Source organism: Pleurodeles waltl, chromosome 7 (genome assembly GCF_031143425.1).
Source record: "Pleurodeles waltl isolate 20211129_DDA chromosome 7, aPleWal1.hap1.20221129, whole genome shotgun sequence".
Taxonomy (NCBI): domain Eukaryota; kingdom Metazoa; phylum Chordata; class Amphibia; order Caudata; family Salamandridae; genus Pleurodeles; species Pleurodeles waltl.
Genome location: NC_090446.1, coordinates 712720060 through 712739167, shown reverse-complemented (window position 1 = coordinate 712739167; position 19108 = coordinate 712720060). Strand labels below are relative to the sequence as shown.

At 44.7% G+C, this 19108-nt stretch overlaps 1 protein-coding gene across 1 annotated transcript in view; it reads right to left on the bottom strand.

Annotated features, from left to right (window-relative positions):
* LOC138304580 (solute carrier family 22 member 4-like) overlaps positions 1 to 19108 on the bottom strand; it is a 256341-nt gene that overhangs the window by 7310 nt on the left and 229923 nt on the right. The window contains exons 7-9 of the mRNA XM_069244752.1: positions 16289 to 16503; positions 4751 to 4933; positions 2265 to 2400 (exon numbers count right to left, since the gene is read on the bottom strand). Coding sequence (XP_069100853.1) covers positions 2265 to 2400; positions 4751 to 4933; positions 16289 to 16503 — 534 coding nt within the window. The remainder of the gene's footprint in view (positions 1 to 2264; positions 2401 to 4750; positions 4934 to 16288; positions 16504 to 19108) is intronic.

The window sequence follows — 19108 nt, the reverse complement described above, 5'->3', positions numbered from 1 at the left end:
CTAGTTCACTGATTAGTAAAAATCGAATTGTTAGGCATCTAAAAATTGTTTCGATTTAATCTAAAAATTGTTTCGATTTTATTTGACAGAAGTACGTTCTTCTGTGACAAATAAGAAAGCGCACGTGAAAATCATTAAGATTTTTTCTGTAATTCCTTCGAAACAGACTTTCAGAAATGACCGATTAATCACATATATTCTTTATGCAGTAATAACCTTCCAGCAATCAATGTACTGAATCAAGTCTAACATTTTTTTAACTTGTATAGAAGATGGTAATTTTCACAGATGCATTCACATTCGAGAAAATGTTAGGCTTACGCTGGAAATGCAAACAATATACAACTCATTTTGCGTAGTTAAGTGTTACTATAATTGCAGATAGTTATTTTTTTCTTGAGGAAAAAAGCAAATATCCTATTTTATGTTTACTTTGCCTTTAAGTAATGTCGAGTACAATGCAAACCCTTTTGTTCTATTAAAATATATATCGTTCAACGATGAACTTCGTAGCAATTGTTTCAGCTAAAAACACACACACCCACACACACACAGGACGGTGCATACTTTTTCACATGGTCAGGAAGTGCTGTGATCGTTTTTTTTAATTTTACCCTGAAGTTAGTAACTCATAAGAGTCTTTATAATGACGTCTTACATAACGAGGAAGCCACACTTCTAGAATGATGGCCATTTGGTACTGATGTAACTTCTCATTATTCTGTTTCAGGAAAATGTATATATTTACTTTATTTTCTCAGTGGAGTACATTTTACATTCTGTGCTGTTTTGTAAAGAAATAACTCACGATCCCAAAAAGTTCAGGGGACACTCTCTTGACGTTCAATCTAGATCTGTGGTTTAAAAGATTTTTTAATTGGATAGCTGAGGTGCAGTCATCAGTGCTATTCCATGTTATTTTCATCAGCTTTGGGTACATTACAAGGCCGATGCTTTTGACTGAGGTACACTTTTATTACAACACCAATACAGAAACCATATTGTAGTAGCATAACACAGATGCTATCAATTTTGTTTCAGGAACGTAACCAAAAAACCGGCATGGACATTGCCTTCCTCAGACCCTTAGCAGATCCATGCAAATCAAAGAAGGGTTTCTGCAGAGGTTATTTTCTAATCAGTTTTGCATGTTTTGTTTCTTTCCAGTTTCTGCCTTTGGCATTGTATTTCTATTTTTATCTTCCGCCTTCTTTATCCATTTTCTCCCTTTTGCTCTCTTGCTCTCAGTCAACATCTGATGATGGGAAATATGTCCTTGTATAGACAATATATATTGGAAGCCACTTTGGAAAAGTCTTCAAGAATCTTGGACTCTTGTTACTGGGACATTAGGATCGGCTACACAAAAGGCATCACAAAAACCTTTCAATATATAGATCGTCTAAGCTGTCCTCTAATTGAATTCTCCAAGAATGGACAATCAATGCAGAACTCAAGTCAGAAGATTCAATCGAGTAATTGATCTATTGGCTTTCCCTTAAAATATGATACTACCAAAATAGCAATTTGTACTAACGAATGGTTATTGTTTTAGTATGCTCCTGAACATGATACAGCTCTTAAGTGTAGTTCAATATAGATATGACATGCTGAAACATAAAATATAATCATAAGTTTATCGTGAAGATATGACAGAATCGTTCAGGATAAAAAAGATTGAAAGCTGAATTCCAAGTAGTTTTACTTCAGGACAAGAACTTTCAATAATTGAATTATGTTTCATGTACGTGGTTCTCTCTTTGTCACAGAATATACTTTTCATTTGGGGGGGAATCCTAAAAACAGCCTACTACCTGCTTCCAGTTAATAAAAATGCTATAGTCAAAATTCTATAGGTGCTGGATAGTGAGTGCTAAAAATGACTATACATATAGCTTCAGTCCTATCTTAACAGTGGTAATAGCTCTGTGGTTGGTTAAATAACATTAAAAGAGTACATATAAGAATATGACAACATAACTCTATCTATAAAATAATTTAAAAATAAAACAAAGAAAATCGAATTTACTATTGCCACTCCACACTGAGCAAGAGTAGGAAAAGCCCCAACCATAACTGATCAGCTAGACCTTTGAATTTGGAGGTGAAGAGACTCACTTCCATGAAGGGCAATTGGACTAAGACCAGAGATTCCTGTGTGCCCCCCTGGACTGCAGCACAAGTTGCACAAGTTACAAATAAGGAGGGATGAAAGGCAAACACGCAATTCAGAAGTGTGAAGAGGCTTTACATAATCCACCTACATTCTAACACTCTGTGTTTGCTCAATTGTCTCAGGAAGAGGCCTTCCAAAGCTTTCCGGGAGAAGCAAAGTGAGAAGCGCCATCGTCACCGTCAGGCTCCCCATAATGATGTAAGGCAGTGACTTGTGATAGGCACCTATAGGAGACAAAACACAAAAAAAATACGAATGAACCATAAATGGCAATCAAAAGTCAGTCAATTGAACTCCCTCAAAACAAATTGAGAGCACAAACCATACAGGTCTACTCTGTGCTCCATTTTATATTTTAGACCTATACTAAATTGATGCATCAACTTTCATGGCCAGAATCATTTCGTTTTATTTCCTCCATCCTTAAATGAATAGTCTTCAAAACTCCAAAATACCGCTGTCCTGCAAGCTTTTTTTTTTGCTCTATCCTTTAGGAGTATCTATGAATTTGCATTTAAATGATTAAGTATATATTAGCATATCTGACACTCAACAGTGGCAGGAAGATATGCTTTATGGAAAGCGGCTTGATTGAATAATTTTCTGCTCCTCCTGTTAACTGGGCTTGATGTGTAGGGCTTTCCAAACGCAAACATTACTTTGTGTAGAGTATTCCAAGTGACACACATAGCATATTCTTAAATATGGTTCCAAATGCAGGAATATGTACCGCATGCCTATAAGTAGCAGAGAGATTTATGACTGGTTATCTGATTCTCAAAATCTCCAAAGGTTATGTATGGAAGGGTTTGCATGGGTTCACTACCCTTACATGTGCTAATGCTTTGTAGTGTTCAAATTCCAAATGTGTATGGCTACCATTATTGCTATCAAAAACATTATTGCTTCGAAACGTTATAGCTTCTAAATAGGCACATCATACAAAATGAATATATTGGACACAAAGAATAAACAGTCATGGGGATGAAAGCACAGTAAGCCAAAAAGGCAAACAGATTCCACAATCAAGAGGACTTTTAGGAATAAGTTTGTGGAGAAGGGGTATTTTGAAGAATGGTCCTGAATTGCACGGTGATTGCTATATTAGGGCCACAAAACGCAGATTCCTTGGGACCGCATGAGAAGAAGGTTCAAAAGCGTAACAAACGGATCTGTTGTTTTTGCCTACTGGAGCCTTTATGCATTTTTTCACACCCACCTTGAACACACTTCTTTCAAAGCCTTCCCGTTGCCGCCATTTGATGGACTGAGCTGATAATTCAAACAAGAGGCTGAGTTGGTAAAGCAAAGAAGAATCACGGTTCAGAAACACTTGAATCCAGCCTTCACCTCCTAAAAGCCCCCCTACTCCTTCCCTACGCCACCAGACACTGACCCCAAGTTTTTGTGTCCTGTACACACATGTTTTTGTGAACCGATGTACATCTTAGAGACTCAAAAAACATCAGTTGGGTGGGCAAATTCACATCCCTGCTTCATAGACGCATTGAATCATTTGCATGTAAGAGAGAGAGACAATAGGCATACAGCTTGATAAGAGACAAGAGATGGGGATATGGCTGGCTGCAGCGTGATGATCAGAGGTGGGGCCTCTGACATGGCTTTCCCTCTGTATTCATAATGTAGAACTATGGGCCAGATTTACGAACTTTTACGCCAGGCTTTAGTCCTAAAAGTGGCGCAAACCAGTTCAAAATGTTATTTTGAATTTACTTTCGAGTGCAAAACATGTTTTGCACTGGAAAGTTGCCTGAAAATAACTCAATGCAGTGCTTTGCATTGCTTTGCATCAAGGAGGCATTCCATATGCGGCACTTGAGCGTTCCCATGCAATCACTCCGGCTTCTGATGCAAAGTCCTAGCTACTTATATTAGAAGACAGGGTTTTACACCAAAAATACCACCTCTTTGAAGCAGGCTTAAAAAGGAGAAATGCTTTTATTTCTCCAAATTTTCTGACTTTGCACTTGAGCTGCACTGTACAACAAACGCCCAAAGTGGGAAAGTTTAAAAGTTTTTCTAGGCATTGGAAGAATTTTCAAGCTTATCAAGGCAAGGATACCCTTCCAGTACAAAACCTATGCTAGACATGACGTTGACACCTTTGTACCATCCTGCAAATGTGAATATGGGAAGCGAGCACAAGGGGGAGAACAGGACAGCGCCAAATTGTAGGATATATAGCGCTTTCCTTCGCTCTCCCTCTCATATTACAAAGCGGAGCAACTTTGGGTGCTACTCTATGTTGTATGGGAAGTCTGTAAATCTGGGTCTCAGCATTCACAATTTTCATGACAAATGGAGGCAATGATACTTTTCCGCGTCCTGTTTGACAAGACATGGGTTAGCAGTTGGCTAGAGCTGTCTGCAAAAGAAACTCTCACTTTTGAACACATTCTATATCAGCAACTTAATTATTAACTTCATTATGATCTAAAAGCACAACAGTGAACAGCACAAGCTATGGGTGGGTTCTTAGACTCGAGGTGGATTTAATGTGTTACTTGTAGTGATACATAGCAGCACAAAACATAAAGATAAGCAGAACCTTACCCAGATAGACAAAGTATGGAGAAATCACACTTCCCACTCGAGAGGACATTGATCCAACACCAACACCCATGTTCCTGACTACAGTAGGGTAGAGCTCAGCTGTATAAACATAAACCATGGAAAATGCGGCAGTAATGCCAAACTTTCCCAGCATCGCCATAGCAATCGAAAGGATGCTGAGCTCTGAAAGAAAGAATAAAACCATCAGTGGGTTTGCTATGCAAATCCAAGGCACGACTTCACATTGTAATAGACTTAATGATTTATTACATTTTTATTATCATTAACGGATATGAGTTATTTCAAGGAAATCAAAGGCAACGCATTGAAGTACAACGCAATTTTTAAATCAGCAATAGGTACATCGGCATTAAATGCACTTTAATTTAAACAAGATTTACATCGCATACAAAACAACGCAGCATTGTTTAAAAATCTACTAAGCTATCTTTTTAAAGTTAATTTCTTCATGTTCGCATCAACTAGCAAGGTTGCATTTCAAAAGAGCATAAGACCCACGTGATTACAACGCAGGACTAAGCATTGTATTCACGATGTAAATATGGAGTGGGTTTCTAAACGTTATATGGATACAATAAGGTTTGATAGCTTTAAAAAAAAAGCTTAACGTTATTGTTATGTAAATACTGTTTTTTAATAATTATTACATTTTTAAACATTGAATGTCAACTATCTTAGGAAGCAGTAGATGGCAGGGTCGAGTTATATCAAAATCTGTGGCACTCTGCTTGTAGTTTCTGAAAATAAGGGCAGTGTACAAACTGGAGCCATATTTTCAAAAAATTCCAGCAACGCAGGGTAGCAAGAAAAGCTGCTGTGCTGCATGAACAGGAGAGAGCTGAACAGTTCCATACCTACTAGAATATGGCATTCTTCAGCTCTCTACCTGCACAGATGTACTTGAGACTGCCTAGCTTCATCTAGGGCATGAAGGAACACCCTCCTGCACAAAAACAATCCTAAGAGGCAATTCCTCTGCATCACATATATAAAGAGGAAACAACGAGGAGAAATAAACATATATCTCCTGGCAGGGCCGGCTTTAGGGCGGTGCGAGCTGTGCAGCCACACCAGGTTCTGACCTGAATTACAAGGCGTTGACTTCAAGGGGGGGGGGTGCTGTGTTTGAAATAACTTAGAAACTTGCAATTTAAAAGCACCTGCTGAAAAGTTCCTTGTGCGTCCAGCATTCCAGAAGCAATTAAAATGTCAAGATACTTCTTGTGATTAATGTTCGTGCTAGGGAGAGACATGGGAGTTTTGTCCAGTGGCAGTTTTGACTCACCACAAAGTAGCGTACAGGGTTAATGTACCAGCTGCAAAGAACAAATCTGTATTTCACCTGGCTATCTGAGTTGATTAGCAAAGCCAGCCTTAAGCATCCCTTTAAAACAAATAGATGTATGTGAAAGGGGGGCTATGGAGAGATGAGGGGCACATTTGTCGGGTGGTAACGAGGGAATCTGAGAAGGTGGTAATGAGGTAGAGGGGGTGCCAAAAAAAAGACGGCCCTGTCTCCTGGTTACACCTCTTGGTGGTAGGGCCACATTTTGCCTTAGTCAAAGTTTCACTATCTTTAGTACATCTGGGATTGCATCAAATTCCAAGTGTGGACGTGTGTCTCATGATCCATCCATCAAACATTGACCACGGCCAATACAACACAGCTAATGCTGCTGCGCTGTGTTACATTGCTTTACAAAGCTATGCAAGGCGATGCAAACAGCCCCTTTCGTGACTTTGGAAATCCCATTTAAGGACTTGTGGGGTCTTATGACAACTTGTGTCATGCAAGGACAATGCAAATCCTTAATAAATCCTGACCAAAATGTTCAAAAGTTTGAAGACCTGTCCTGTGTGAAGTTCATTTAAAGCAAATCTAGTTATGGTACTTAAAGGAAACATACATATTCAAGCATTTGAAAGCTCTGTTCGTACACTCTTTTATGTGTTTTGATGTAACTATACACTTCCATCAACTGCTTCCTATGATAATTAACTTTTAAATGTTTAAAAATATAATAACTAATGAAATACGATATTTTCATGATAATAGGGGTTAAGTTCTTGTTTTATTTTCTTTACAGTTAACATACATTTTTTATGCCCATATGACTTGTAGAAACCCACTCAAAAGTTGCATTATTTGTAGCACTAAAACTTGCTTTGAAAATACATGCGCTGTAAATGATTGTGCAGTGAAAAGAAGAGAGTTTAATTCTTGTCATTGTAAATGTATGTTTGAAAAAGTAAGATACAATCATTAACACTGTCATTGTTCTAATCAATTTAAGGTGGCTAGTGACAGATCACAGCATCTTCCCACTTGTTCAGCTTCTGCACAGTACCTAGTGGTGAAACCACTGGTAAGAGCATACATCCAGTGATGAATTAGAGCCAGAGGTTGCCTTTGGGGCCATCTGCACTGACTTTTGGGAAGCAGCGCTCATTCTAACTCATCAGGCATTTGTGGAGAGCAAGAGAGAGAAAAAACACATAAAAGGTAAAGAAAGATGGACAAAACCCCCAAAAAGAGAGAGAACGGGAACCTGAAAAAGAGAGATAAAGTCAGGAGCAGGGAGGGTCTAGTAGTGGATTAAAGAGGCGCAGAATGCACAGACTTTATTGTTTACGCAGACATTTATTCGCATGGGCCCAAGGCTCCTGTACTGAACCTTAGGCATGGACACTCATTGGCTTACAAATTAAGCACTGAAAACATCAGAAAAATAAAATAAAATGCACTCTGGTTCTCTTAGTGTTATTGAAATTCGTAAAGATCAATTTATTGTATGATATTGTGACTGGCAGCAATTGTCTCACAAAAAACGCCAATACCCAGTGTTTTATATAGATTGAACTTTCAGAGGCATGTAAAAAAACTAGACCTAAGGTCACTTCATTTTGTTCAATTAACAACTCATTACACATAACATCTGAAAAAAGACAACACAGTTAGTCAATTATTAACATTACAGTAAAATCACAAATTTAAACGAACGCCCAAAAGATACTTTGTTAAAAATAAAGACCTCAATTAGTATTGTAATTGTTTGATATTTTGCAACTTGTATATGGACAACAAGCTGTAAAACAAATTAATTTTGAATGGCCTGATACAACTTGATAAAAAAGGTCATGCTGCCATCTTTTTGTAGAAGAACTGAATTAGGAAAGAATCTGTACAGGAGACACAGGGTCCTCCTGCCATGGGGCGAAGGTCATGATGTCCGCCACTCTGGTGGAGGAATGTCTGCCGTATTTAGAGATCCCCGTTTCTTTGCTATGAAGGGAGCTGCCACCACGGTGGCTTCCTTTTCAGCAGTGAAGTTCTCCAAGCAGGCGTCATGTTAAGTGCCCACTCAGCTACTTCTCAGCCCACCCCTGCTTCTCCCTTGGTAGCTTGGCAGAGCAGTAGGCTTAACTTCAGAGTGCTAGGTCTAAAGTATTTGTACCAACACACACAGTACCTTAATGCAAACACTACAAAATGACACAACACAGGTTTAGAAAAATAGGAAATATTTATCTAAACAAAACAAGACCAAAACAACAAAAATCCACTATACACAAGTCAAGTTATCAATAAAAATGTGAAAAGAGTCATTAAGTAGTTTTAAACACACACTAGCGCTGCTAGCGTGAAATTGTACCCGGTGCGTGTCAAAAATAAACCGGCACGGGCGGGTGTGCGTCAAAAATAACCCCGCACTGGTGGGTGTGAGTCGGAAATCCTGCCGCACGATGATCCGAAAACCCCGCAGCGTAGGTTGTGATCTCCCAGCCACGGTCAGCAATGCTGCACGTCGTTTCTCCTGCTCCGTGTGTCGATTCTTCAGTCGTGTTTCCTGCGAGCGTCGTTTCTCAGCTGCGGAGCCGGCGGCGCGTCATTTTTTCAGTCGCAGATCGGAGTCGCACCAATCTTTTCCCTGCGCAGTGCTCTGAGCGTGGATTTCCTTGTCTTTAGGCTGCCAGCTTCTCCTTTCAGGGTCCCAGGAACTGGATGGGCACCACAGGGCAGAGTAGGAGTCTCTCCAGAGACTCCAGGTGCTGGCAGAGAGAAGTCTTTGTTGTCCCTGAGACTTCAAACAACAGGAGGCAAGCTCTAGATCAAGCCCTTGGAGATTTCTTCTCAAGATGGAAGGCACACAAAGTCCAGTCTTTGCCCTCTTACTCTGGCAGAAGCAGCAACTGCAGGATAGCTCCACAAAGCACAGTCACAGGCAGGGCAGCCCTTCTTCCCCAGCTATTCTGCTCTTCTCCAGGCAGAGGTTCCTCTTGGTTCTAGAAGTGTTTCTAAAGTTTGTGGTTTTGGGTGCTCTTCTTATACCCAATTTCTCCTTTGAAGTAGGCCTACTTCAAAGTAAAGTCTCTTTTGAATGTGAAATCCTGACTTGCCCAGGCCAGGCCCCAGACACTCACCAGGGGGTCGGAGACTGCATTGTGTGAGGACAGGCACAGCCCTTTCAGATGTAAGTGACCACTCCTCCCCTCCCTCCTCGCACAGATGGCTCATCAGGAAATGCAGACTACACCCCAGCTCCTTTCCTGTCACTGTCTAGTGTGAGGTGCAACCAGCCCAACTGTCAATCTGACCCAGACAGGGAATCCACAAACAGGCAGAGTCACAGAAATGGTATAAGCAAGAAAATGCTCACTTTCTAAAAGTGGCATTTTCAAACGCACAATCTTAAAATCAACTTTACTAAAAGATGTATTTTTAAATTGTGAGCTCTGAGACCCCAAACTCCACATGTCCATCCGCTCCCAAAGGGAATCTACACTTTAATCAGATTTTAAGGTAGCCCCCATGTTAACCTATGAGAGGGACAGGCCTTGCAACAGTGAAAAACGAATTTAGCAATATTTCACTGTCAGGACATATTAAACACATTACTATATGTCCTACCTTAACCACACACTGCACCCTGTCCTTGGGGCTACCTTGGGCCTACCTTAGGGGTGCCTTACATGTAAGAAAAAGGAAGGTTTAGGCCTGGCAAGTGGGTACACTTGCCAAGTCGAATTTACAGTTGAAACTGCACACACAGACATTGCAATGGCAGGTCTGAGACATGATTACAGAGCTGCTAATGTGGGTGGCACAACCAGTGCTGCAGGCCCACTAGTAGCATTTGATTTACAGGTCCAGGCACCTCTAGTTCACTTTACTAGGGACTTACTAGTAAATCAAATATGCCAATCATGGATAAACCAATTACATACAATTTACACAGAGAGCATATGCACTTTAGCACTGGTTAGCAGTGGTAAAGTGCTCAGAGTTCAAAACCCAACAGCAACAGGTCAGAAAAAATAGGAGGCAGGAGGCAAAAAGATTGGGGATGACTCTGCATAAGCAAAAAAGGTCCAACACAACCCCCTACCAGCCTAAAGCCAGGGGAGAACAATCAATACCTTGATGTACTTCCCTGATTGGGGCAATAGAACAAGGACCCAGGCCCACAACAGCAGGCGTATGTTCCAGTTCTATGCCTTCCTGACTCCAGTTGGATCCCTCTGTCCATACTCTCAGGGCCCACTAAATTAACCCATGGGGAACCCTTCTCCACATCTGCAGACATCATCTGTGCAGCACCTAACTTTACTTTGCTCACAGATGTATCCCAATGGGCAGATAGTACCTCCAGGGCCAACACAGTGGTGTTGCCCACTCTACCCCCGGGGAGTGACTCTTGTGCCTCCCCCAGGGGCAACTCTGTCCACCAGGAAAGCAAGCCACAGTGGCCCCGGGCAACTGTCAGGGATGAGAGCCCGACCTTAGGCATCTCCAACCACTGTGACTGCGGAGAGTGGGCAGCGGTAGCCCCAGGTGCCTGGCACCCTTTGACCACTCTCTCTTCCACCAGGTCAGGGATGACAACTTGACCCTGGTCCTCCCCTCTGGGGCTTTGTACCCTCCCTGCAGGAGCAGCACCCCCAGAGTCCAAAATTGCCAGGTTGCTTGTAGAAGCAGTCCTGCACAATTCTTCCACCAGTGCAGGAATGTTAACCTGCAACTGGTCCTCCAACCTGTGGTCTGTACCTTCGGGTTGGACCAGGGCCAGGGGTGAGGCTTCCCTCCCTCTACCCTCCCTTCTGGGGTCCTGCACCCCCCAACTAGGAGTGGCCCACCCAGAAGATAACAGGGTAGGGGCACTGTTAGCAGTAGCCCCTTCCTCCAGGTCAGGGGGGACACCCTGAACCTGGCCTTCCAATCCAGGGTCTGTACCCTTAAATTGCACTGGGGTCAGGGGTAAGTCTCTCTCTCCCCTGCCCCTACTCTCAGGGTTCTGCACCCCCCTCAAGGAGAGTACCCCTTGAAATCACACCGGGGGGGGGGGTGATTGGGCAAACCACCCACCCCTTCAGGTCAGGGTTTACCCCCTGCACCTGATCCTCCAGTCCAGGGTCTGTACCCACAGACTGGACCACTGCCTGGCTACCGAGAACTTCCTGGGGGGCATATCTACCCCCCAACAGGTCAGGGTTTACCCTTTGAACCTGGTCATCCAACCCAGAGTCACCACCCTGCGGTTGAACCACAGCCTGGTGCACCAGAACTTCCAGGGGGGCACACTTACCCCCCTCAGGGGACACACCGTCCCCAAGGGCCACACAAGAGTCTGGCTGGCGCAGGTCTTCTGACCCCTGCCCATCTGGCAGAGCCGGGATTTCCCCCAACCCAGAAATGGTCTCACCAAGGTCATTCCTGGGGGGCTCTGCTCTCAGAGCTGACCCTGACCCTCCAGGTTGTCCACTGAGGTCTGAAACCCCCTCTCAACCCTCTGTCTGGACTTCTGCACCCCCTCACTAGGAGTGGTACTGCCAGACACCAGAACTGGTGGGACACTGTCTACACCCGCCCCTCTAAGTTCTCCTGACACTGTGGGGTCTCCCTCAACAGATGGCCCTACGGTACAGGCTAGGCTCCCCTCCTGGTATTCCCTCATGGAACCCTCTAGGACCTGGGACCAGATCTAGGGCACCTTGGGCCTCAACCCATCCCGATTCCCTCTCCTCTGAGACTGGACATGGGGTCCCTCACCCATCCCACTATACTGGGACCTACCTGGGACATTACAATCCTTCCCTACCTCACCTGGTTGGGTACTACCTAGACCACTCCTCTCAGGAGCACCCCCAAATGCCTGGTACTCACCCAGAAGTCTGCCTGCATTGTAAGCTCCTGGGGTCAGGGAACTCACACTCCACCTGGTGTTGGTGTAGCTCTGGAAAATAAGGACTAGACATATGCTCTCCAGCAAATACATCACTCAGCCCCTCACATGAATTAACCAAAGTATCCTTCACCCAACCTTCCAGTGACTCTGCTTTGAAAAAGCACCGCACATCACCCTCCTGAGACTGGTGAGACAGTACCTGACTGTCCCTGACACTCAACCCACACTCTTCTGGGATGTCTTCACACTCCATAACCAGTACTTCTACCTGGGGGGAATCCCTCTGCCTGTCACTCTCACCTAGAGCCAGTAGAGTGTCCATCCCATCACTAGGAATATGACTCCCTATGCCAGTTCCCCAATCCACCTCAGGGACCCTATGCACTACTGGAGCTATCTCATACCCCTGAACCTCCTGGTGTGTGTTAACTCCCTCCTTCAAGTAGGGCACCAGATCTCTGGGCATGTGCACTTCTTCAGCAGCACTGGATATAGAATTGTTGCTGCCACCATTCCAGCTGGACTCAGCCCTCATGACTTCCAGCTCCTTCATTTTGAGCTCATAGGCCCAAATCCTCTTTTTGATCTCTAAGTCCCTCCTCCTTTCTTCCAACTACTTCTCCCTTTGCATCCTCGACTCCTTGAACCTCAACCGGTGAGCCTTCTCTGCCTGTCTGTCCTATAACTCTTCAGGAGTCAGACCATTGGGTGACACCCTGCTGCCCCTCCACGGGGACCCTCCCCTCCCCCCAGGCTTAATAGGTACCTCCACTACACCACTGTGTATCCTCTGCACTTCCCCACCCACATTCTCCTCCTCTGTGTGCCCTCCAACCTTCTTGACTGTCACCCAGGCCCTCTGTGCCTTTTGCAGCTCCCCCTCCCTGGTGAAGCTCTCATTGGGACAGTCAAGATCTTTAAGGAGCCGTTTCAATTGAGCAACTGAGTACTTCTTCAGTTTCTCCATTTCAAACACAGCTCCAGCTGTTGCATCTCCAGATTGAGACATGATGGTCACAAGTGCAAAGTTCCAAAGGCAGAAAATAAGTTCCCAATGAAGTAAAAAGAATCAGCCAATGGATCAGCAAAATCATGGAAGTAGAACAAAAAGGAGTCCTTAAGAGAAAAAGCAAAAGATCACCAAACAAGTAGTATGTGGTCACGTAGTGGTCTGCACTCAAAATAGTAGTGTACACTTAATCACTGTATGTCAAGTACAAATACAAGTCCAAATCCCAACCGCTGATCACCAATGTTAGAAATGGGGTCTTTGGTTGACAGTCAGGTTACCCCCTGTTCAAGCAAGGACCCTCACTCTAGTCCGGGTAAAAGAGAATCACCCTCAGCTTCCCCCTGCTTCCCCCTTGGTAGCTTGGCAGAGCAGTAGGCTTAACTTCGGAGTGCTAGGTGTAAAGTATTTGTACCAAAACACACAGTAACTTAATGAAAACACTACAAAATGACACAACACAGGTTTAGAAAAATAGGAAATATTTATCTAAACAAAACAAGACCACAACGACAAAAATCCACCATACACAAGTCAAGTTATCAATAAAAATGCAAAAAGAGTCATTAAGTAGTTTTAAACACACACTAGCACTGCTAGCGTGAAATTGTACCGGGTGTGCGTCAAAAATAACCCCCACACAGGCGGGTGTGAGTCGGAAATCCAGCCGAACAATGATCCAAAAACCCCGCAGCGCAGGTTGTGATCTCCCAGCCTCCGTCAGCAATGCTGCGCGTCGTTTCTCCTGCTCCGTGCGTCGATTCTTCGGTCGCGTTTCCTGCGAGCGTCGTTTCTCAGCTACAGAGCTGGCGGCGCGTCGTTTTTTCAGCCGTAGATCGGAGTCGCGTCAATCTTTTCCCCGCACAGCGCTCTGTGGGTGGATTTCCTTGTCTTTAGGCTGCCAGCTTCTCCTTTCAGGGTCCCAGGAACTGGATGGGCACCACAGGGCAGAGTAGGAGTCTCTCCAGAGACTCCAGATGATGGCAGAGAGAAGTCTTTGTTGTCCCTGAGACTTCAAACAACAGGAGGCAAGCTCTAGATCAAGCTCTTGGAGATATTTTCTCAAGAAGGAAGGCACACAAAGTCCAGTCTTTGCCCTCTTACTCTGGCAGAAGCAGCAACTGCAGGATAGCTCCACAAAGCACAGTCACATGCAGCGCAGCTCTTCTTCCTCAGCTATTCAGCTCTTCTCCAGGCAGTGTTTCCTCTTGGTTCCAGAAGTGTTTCTAAAGTCTGTGGTTTTTGGTGCGCTTCTTATACCCAATTTCTCCTTTGAAGTAGGCCTACTTCAAAGTAAAGTCTCTTTTGAATGTGAAATCCTGCCTTGCCCAGGCCAGGCCCCAGACACTCACCAGGGGGGTCGGAGACTGCATTGTGTGAGGACACGCACAGCCCTTTCAGATGTAAGTGACCACTCCTCCCCTCTCTCCTAGCACAGATGGCTCATCAGGAAATGCAGACTACACCCCAGCTCCTTTTCTGTCACTGTCTAGTGTGAGGTGCAACCAGTCCAACTGTCAAACTGACCCAGACAGGAAATCCACAAACAGGCAGAGTCACAGAAATGGTATAAGCAAGAAAATGCTCACTTTCTAAAAGTGGCATTTTCAAACGCACAGTCTTAAAATCAACTTTACTAAAAGATGTATTTTTAAATTGTGAGCTCAGAGACCCCAAACTCCACATGTCCATCCGCTCCCAAAGGGAATCTACACTTTAATCAGATTTAAAGGTAGCCCCCATGTTAACCTATGAGAGGGACAGGCCTTGCAACAGTGAAAAACGAATTTAGCAATATTTCACTGTCAGGACATATTAAACACATTACTATATGTCCTACCTTAACCATACACTGCACCCTGCCCTTGGGGCTACCTAGGGCCTACCATAGGGGTGCCTTACATGTAAGAAAAGGGAAGGTTTGGGCCTGGCCAGTGGGTACACTTGACAAGTCGAATTCACAGTTAAAACTGCACACACAGACACTGCAATGGTAGGTCTGAGACATGATTACAGAGCTGCTTATGTGGGTGGCACAACCAGTGCTGCAGGCCCACTAGTAGCATTTGATTTACAGGTCCTGGCACCTCTAGTGCACTGTACTAGGGACTTACTAGTAAATCAAATATGCCAATCATGGATAAACCAATTACATACAATTTACACAGAGAGCATAAGCACTTTAGCACTGGTTAGCAGTGGTAAAGTGCTCAGAGTTCAAAAGCCAACAGCAACAGGTCAGAAAAAATAGGAGGCAGGAGGCAAAAAGACTGGGGATGACCCTGCATAAGCAAAAAAGTCCAACAAGAAGTATTTCCTAAGTGAGTGTACTTTATCACAGAATAAAACACTGAGAATCACAGGACTTTTTTCTCTCATTCAATATTTGTTGCTCCTGGAAATTCAAGAATAATCACTCAAAAACATTTTTAAATCAAGTCTGGATATGTCAGAATAATTAACATCAAAGACAGTGAATTATAGACGTTTTTTCTTTGAGAAAACATGCATTACTGCTGGTATTTATGGAAAAATCATTTTAGCAATGTGTGCCTCAAACAAGACATATCGATGATGTACGTATGTAAAAATCAACTGTGCAGTATACTGCCTAGTCATATCCTATTTACATATTCCTAACACCCCTCACCATGAACATCATCTGAAGTTTGAGAAGCTCCTGCTACAATAAAACATTGGGACATATTTTCAAGGAATTGACATAGGGCAGTGTCGCAAGTTTTTCTGCTGCATTAAACGACACCAATTTGAAAGGACAGAAATGCACCATATTTACAAGATACGGTGCATTTCTGTCCTTTTGCCCTGCACTGGTGCACAATTTGCTAGGGGCACCTTCCTGCACAAAAACAATTCAGAGAGACCTTTCCTCCTTCTGTGTGCTGCAGCACGCAGCACACATAGAAAGAGGAAAAAGCAAGAAGAAATAAATAAAGATATTTCTCCTCATTGCGCCTGCCCAGGGGGGGCGTACAGTTTTGATGTATTCCCAAGTCAAAACCCATAAGTGTTGCATGGGAACACCCACTGAAACGCCCATGTAATGCCTCCCTGATGCAGTGTAAGGCAATGTAGCGCTGCGTTGCCTTACACCACATCTACGAACCCATGGAAAGCCACGCAAAGTGGCTTTGCTTGGCCTCGTAGATATGGGTCTGCACTCTGCATCACCAGAGCGTCACAAAAAGTGATGCACCAGAGGCACAAGGGACTTGAAAATATGTCCCATTGTCTGTGAAGCACTCTGCTATGCCTTTTAGCCAGATCTGGGCAAAATCAAAAGTACATAAGAAAGAAAGTTACCTGGAGGCACAAGTGGAATGAGGAGGAGAAGCACTCCTCCTAGAAGCAAGGTGCTGCACAAGCAATACCTTCTCTGCAGTTTGCGCAAAAGCAGCCATGCAGCAATGTATGCTGGAACTTCGATGACTGCCATCAGAAAACAGTTCAAATAGGGGTCTCCATGCAAGTTGGGACTGTCGAGGGACACACCAAAGTACCCTATGGATATGATCATCCTGAAAGAAAAGAGAGGTAGGTAGAAGTTTTTCTAAAAACCTCTTCATTAAAACTCCAAATGTGCAATGATCGAACTGTTTGACCTGGTTCAAGAACTCTATCAGTGGAAAGGATTATACTGTGGATCTAAATCCCCTTTGCCTTTTTTTTAGTAACAAAAATTGATGAATATTATATGAACCTTTTCGATACACTGTCATACACAATGGCTTCCATGTCCTATGTATTCTTTGAATGTTGCTAATTATACTCAATGAACACACAACAATTGAAATGCCACTGACTTTATTCCTTACATCTTTTTCTGTTACGTAAATACTGGTTATGAATATTCCTTGTTTGATACCCAACACACCACAAGAGTCCTGTATAGAATAGAAATAATTAGGGCAATTTGGTAGAAAATGAAAAGTAACACAACACTTATAGCCACACAATTTGCTAACACACATTCCAATACATTACAGATCAAATCAAATTTATTTTATCAGCTAAAACAAGCCATGGAAATTGAAACTTGCCATATTAAAAACTACACTTAATATATGCCAGTCAATAGTCTTATTACAGCAAGAATGAGTTTAAACAGTAAAAATGGCAGTTATGCAAGCTGTTAATTGAGGGGGGTAGTTGAGGTATGCCGGTCCTATATTGTGTAGTGTCTTGTAGGTGTGAATCAGGAGTTTGTATGTGATGTGCTTGTTAACTGGGAGTCAGTATAGGTCTCTGAGGTGGGAGGAGATGTGGCAGTGTTGGGGATATCCAGGATGAGTTGAGCGGCTCCATTCTGGGTTCTTTGTAGTCTTGATTGTAGTTTCCTGGTGATACCGGCATAGAGTGCATTGCCGTAGTCCAGTTTGCTAGTGAGGAGTGCTTGGGTGACTGTCTTTCTCGTGTCATGGAGTTGGAGGGTGTGGAAGCATAAGGACGAGATGGTGTTGAATTGGCGGGTCATGGATAAAGAAGAGTCCAGGATGATGTCCAGATTGTGTGCGTGGTCCGTGGGAGCGGTGGCGCTTCCCAGTGCATTGGCCTACCAGGAGGCGTTTCAGGTGGAAGGGGTGGAGACGATAATGAGGATCTCCGTCCCGTCTGAGTTGAGTTTGAGCTAGCTGGCTTCCATCCAGGCAGCGACTGCTCTCATCCCATTGTGGAAATTTCTCTTGGCCTTTACATGGTCATCGGACAGGGAGAGGATCAGTTGGGTATAGTTGGCATAGGAGACTGTTTAGCCCGTGTTGTTTGATGATATTGGCTAGCTGGGCCATGTAGATGTTGAAAAGCTTCAGGCTGAGTGATGAACCTTGGGGCACTCCACAGCATGTATCTTCGAGAACGGTGGTAGTCTGACACTCTGGGGGTCATTCTGACCCTGGCGGTCTAAGACCGCCAGGGCCACGAATGACGGAAGCACCGCCAACAGGCTGGCGGTGCTTCCTAGCCCATTCTGACCACGGCGGTAAAGCCGAGGTCAGAAAACTGTGGCCGGCGGTTTCCCGCCGATTTTGCCCCGTCTGGGCTAATCCGCCATGGCAGCGCTGCAAGCAGCGCTGCCATGGGGATTCTGACCCCCTTCCCGCCAGCCTGTTTCTGGCGGTTGTCACCGCCAGGAAGAGGCTGGCGGGAACGGGTGTCTTGGGGCCCCTGGGGGCCCCTGCACTGCCCATGCCACTGGCATGGGCAGTGCAGGGGCCCCCTAACAGGGCCCCGGCTGGCTTTTCACTGTCTGCCTAGCAGACAGTGAAAAGCGTGACGGGTGCAACTGCACCCGTCGCACGGCCGCAACACCGCCGGCTCCATTCGGAGCCAGCTTCTGTGTTGCAGCCCTCCTTCCCGCTGGGCCTGCGGGCGCTAACATAGTTAGCGCCCGCAGGCCCAGCGGGAAGGTCAGAATGCCGGCAGCGGTCTTCTGACCGCGTAGCGGCCAAATGGCGGTTCCCGCCTGGCGGGCGGCAACCGCCGCCCGCCAGAGTCGGAATGACCACCTCTGTGTTCTTCCGTTGAGGAAGGACCTGGTCCATTCCAGTGCTTTATCTTGGATGCCAGTGTCGTGGAGTCTGGTGCAGAGGGTGGAGTGGGAGACGGTGTCGAATGCGGCAGAGAGGTCGAGGAGAATGAGTGCGACTATGCGTCCATGGTCTATTATGGCATGTATGTCATTGGTGACTGCTAGGAATGCTGTTTCGGTGCTGTGGTTGCTCCTGAATCTGGATTGAGATGGGCCTAAGATTTGGTGTGTCTTGAGAAATTCTGTGCGTTGCTGGTTGACCGCCTTTTCTGTTACTTTGGTTGAGATGGGGAGCAGAGAGATGGGTCTGTAGTTTTTCAGGTCCCTTTGGTCGGTGGTGAGTTTCCTGAGTAGCGGGTTGATCTCGGTGAGTTCCAGTCTGATGGGAATGTGGTGGTCTCAAATGATCAGTTGATAGTTCCGCAGAGCTCATGAGCTATGATGGCACTGGCCAGGTTGAAGATGTGATGAGGGCACGGATCAGAGGGTGCTCCTGAGTGGATGGAGTTCATGAGCCTTTGGGTGTCCTCTTTGGTGAAGGGGGTCCAGGAGTTCAGGATCTGGTGTGGTGCTGGGCCCGTGATGGTATTTGTGGG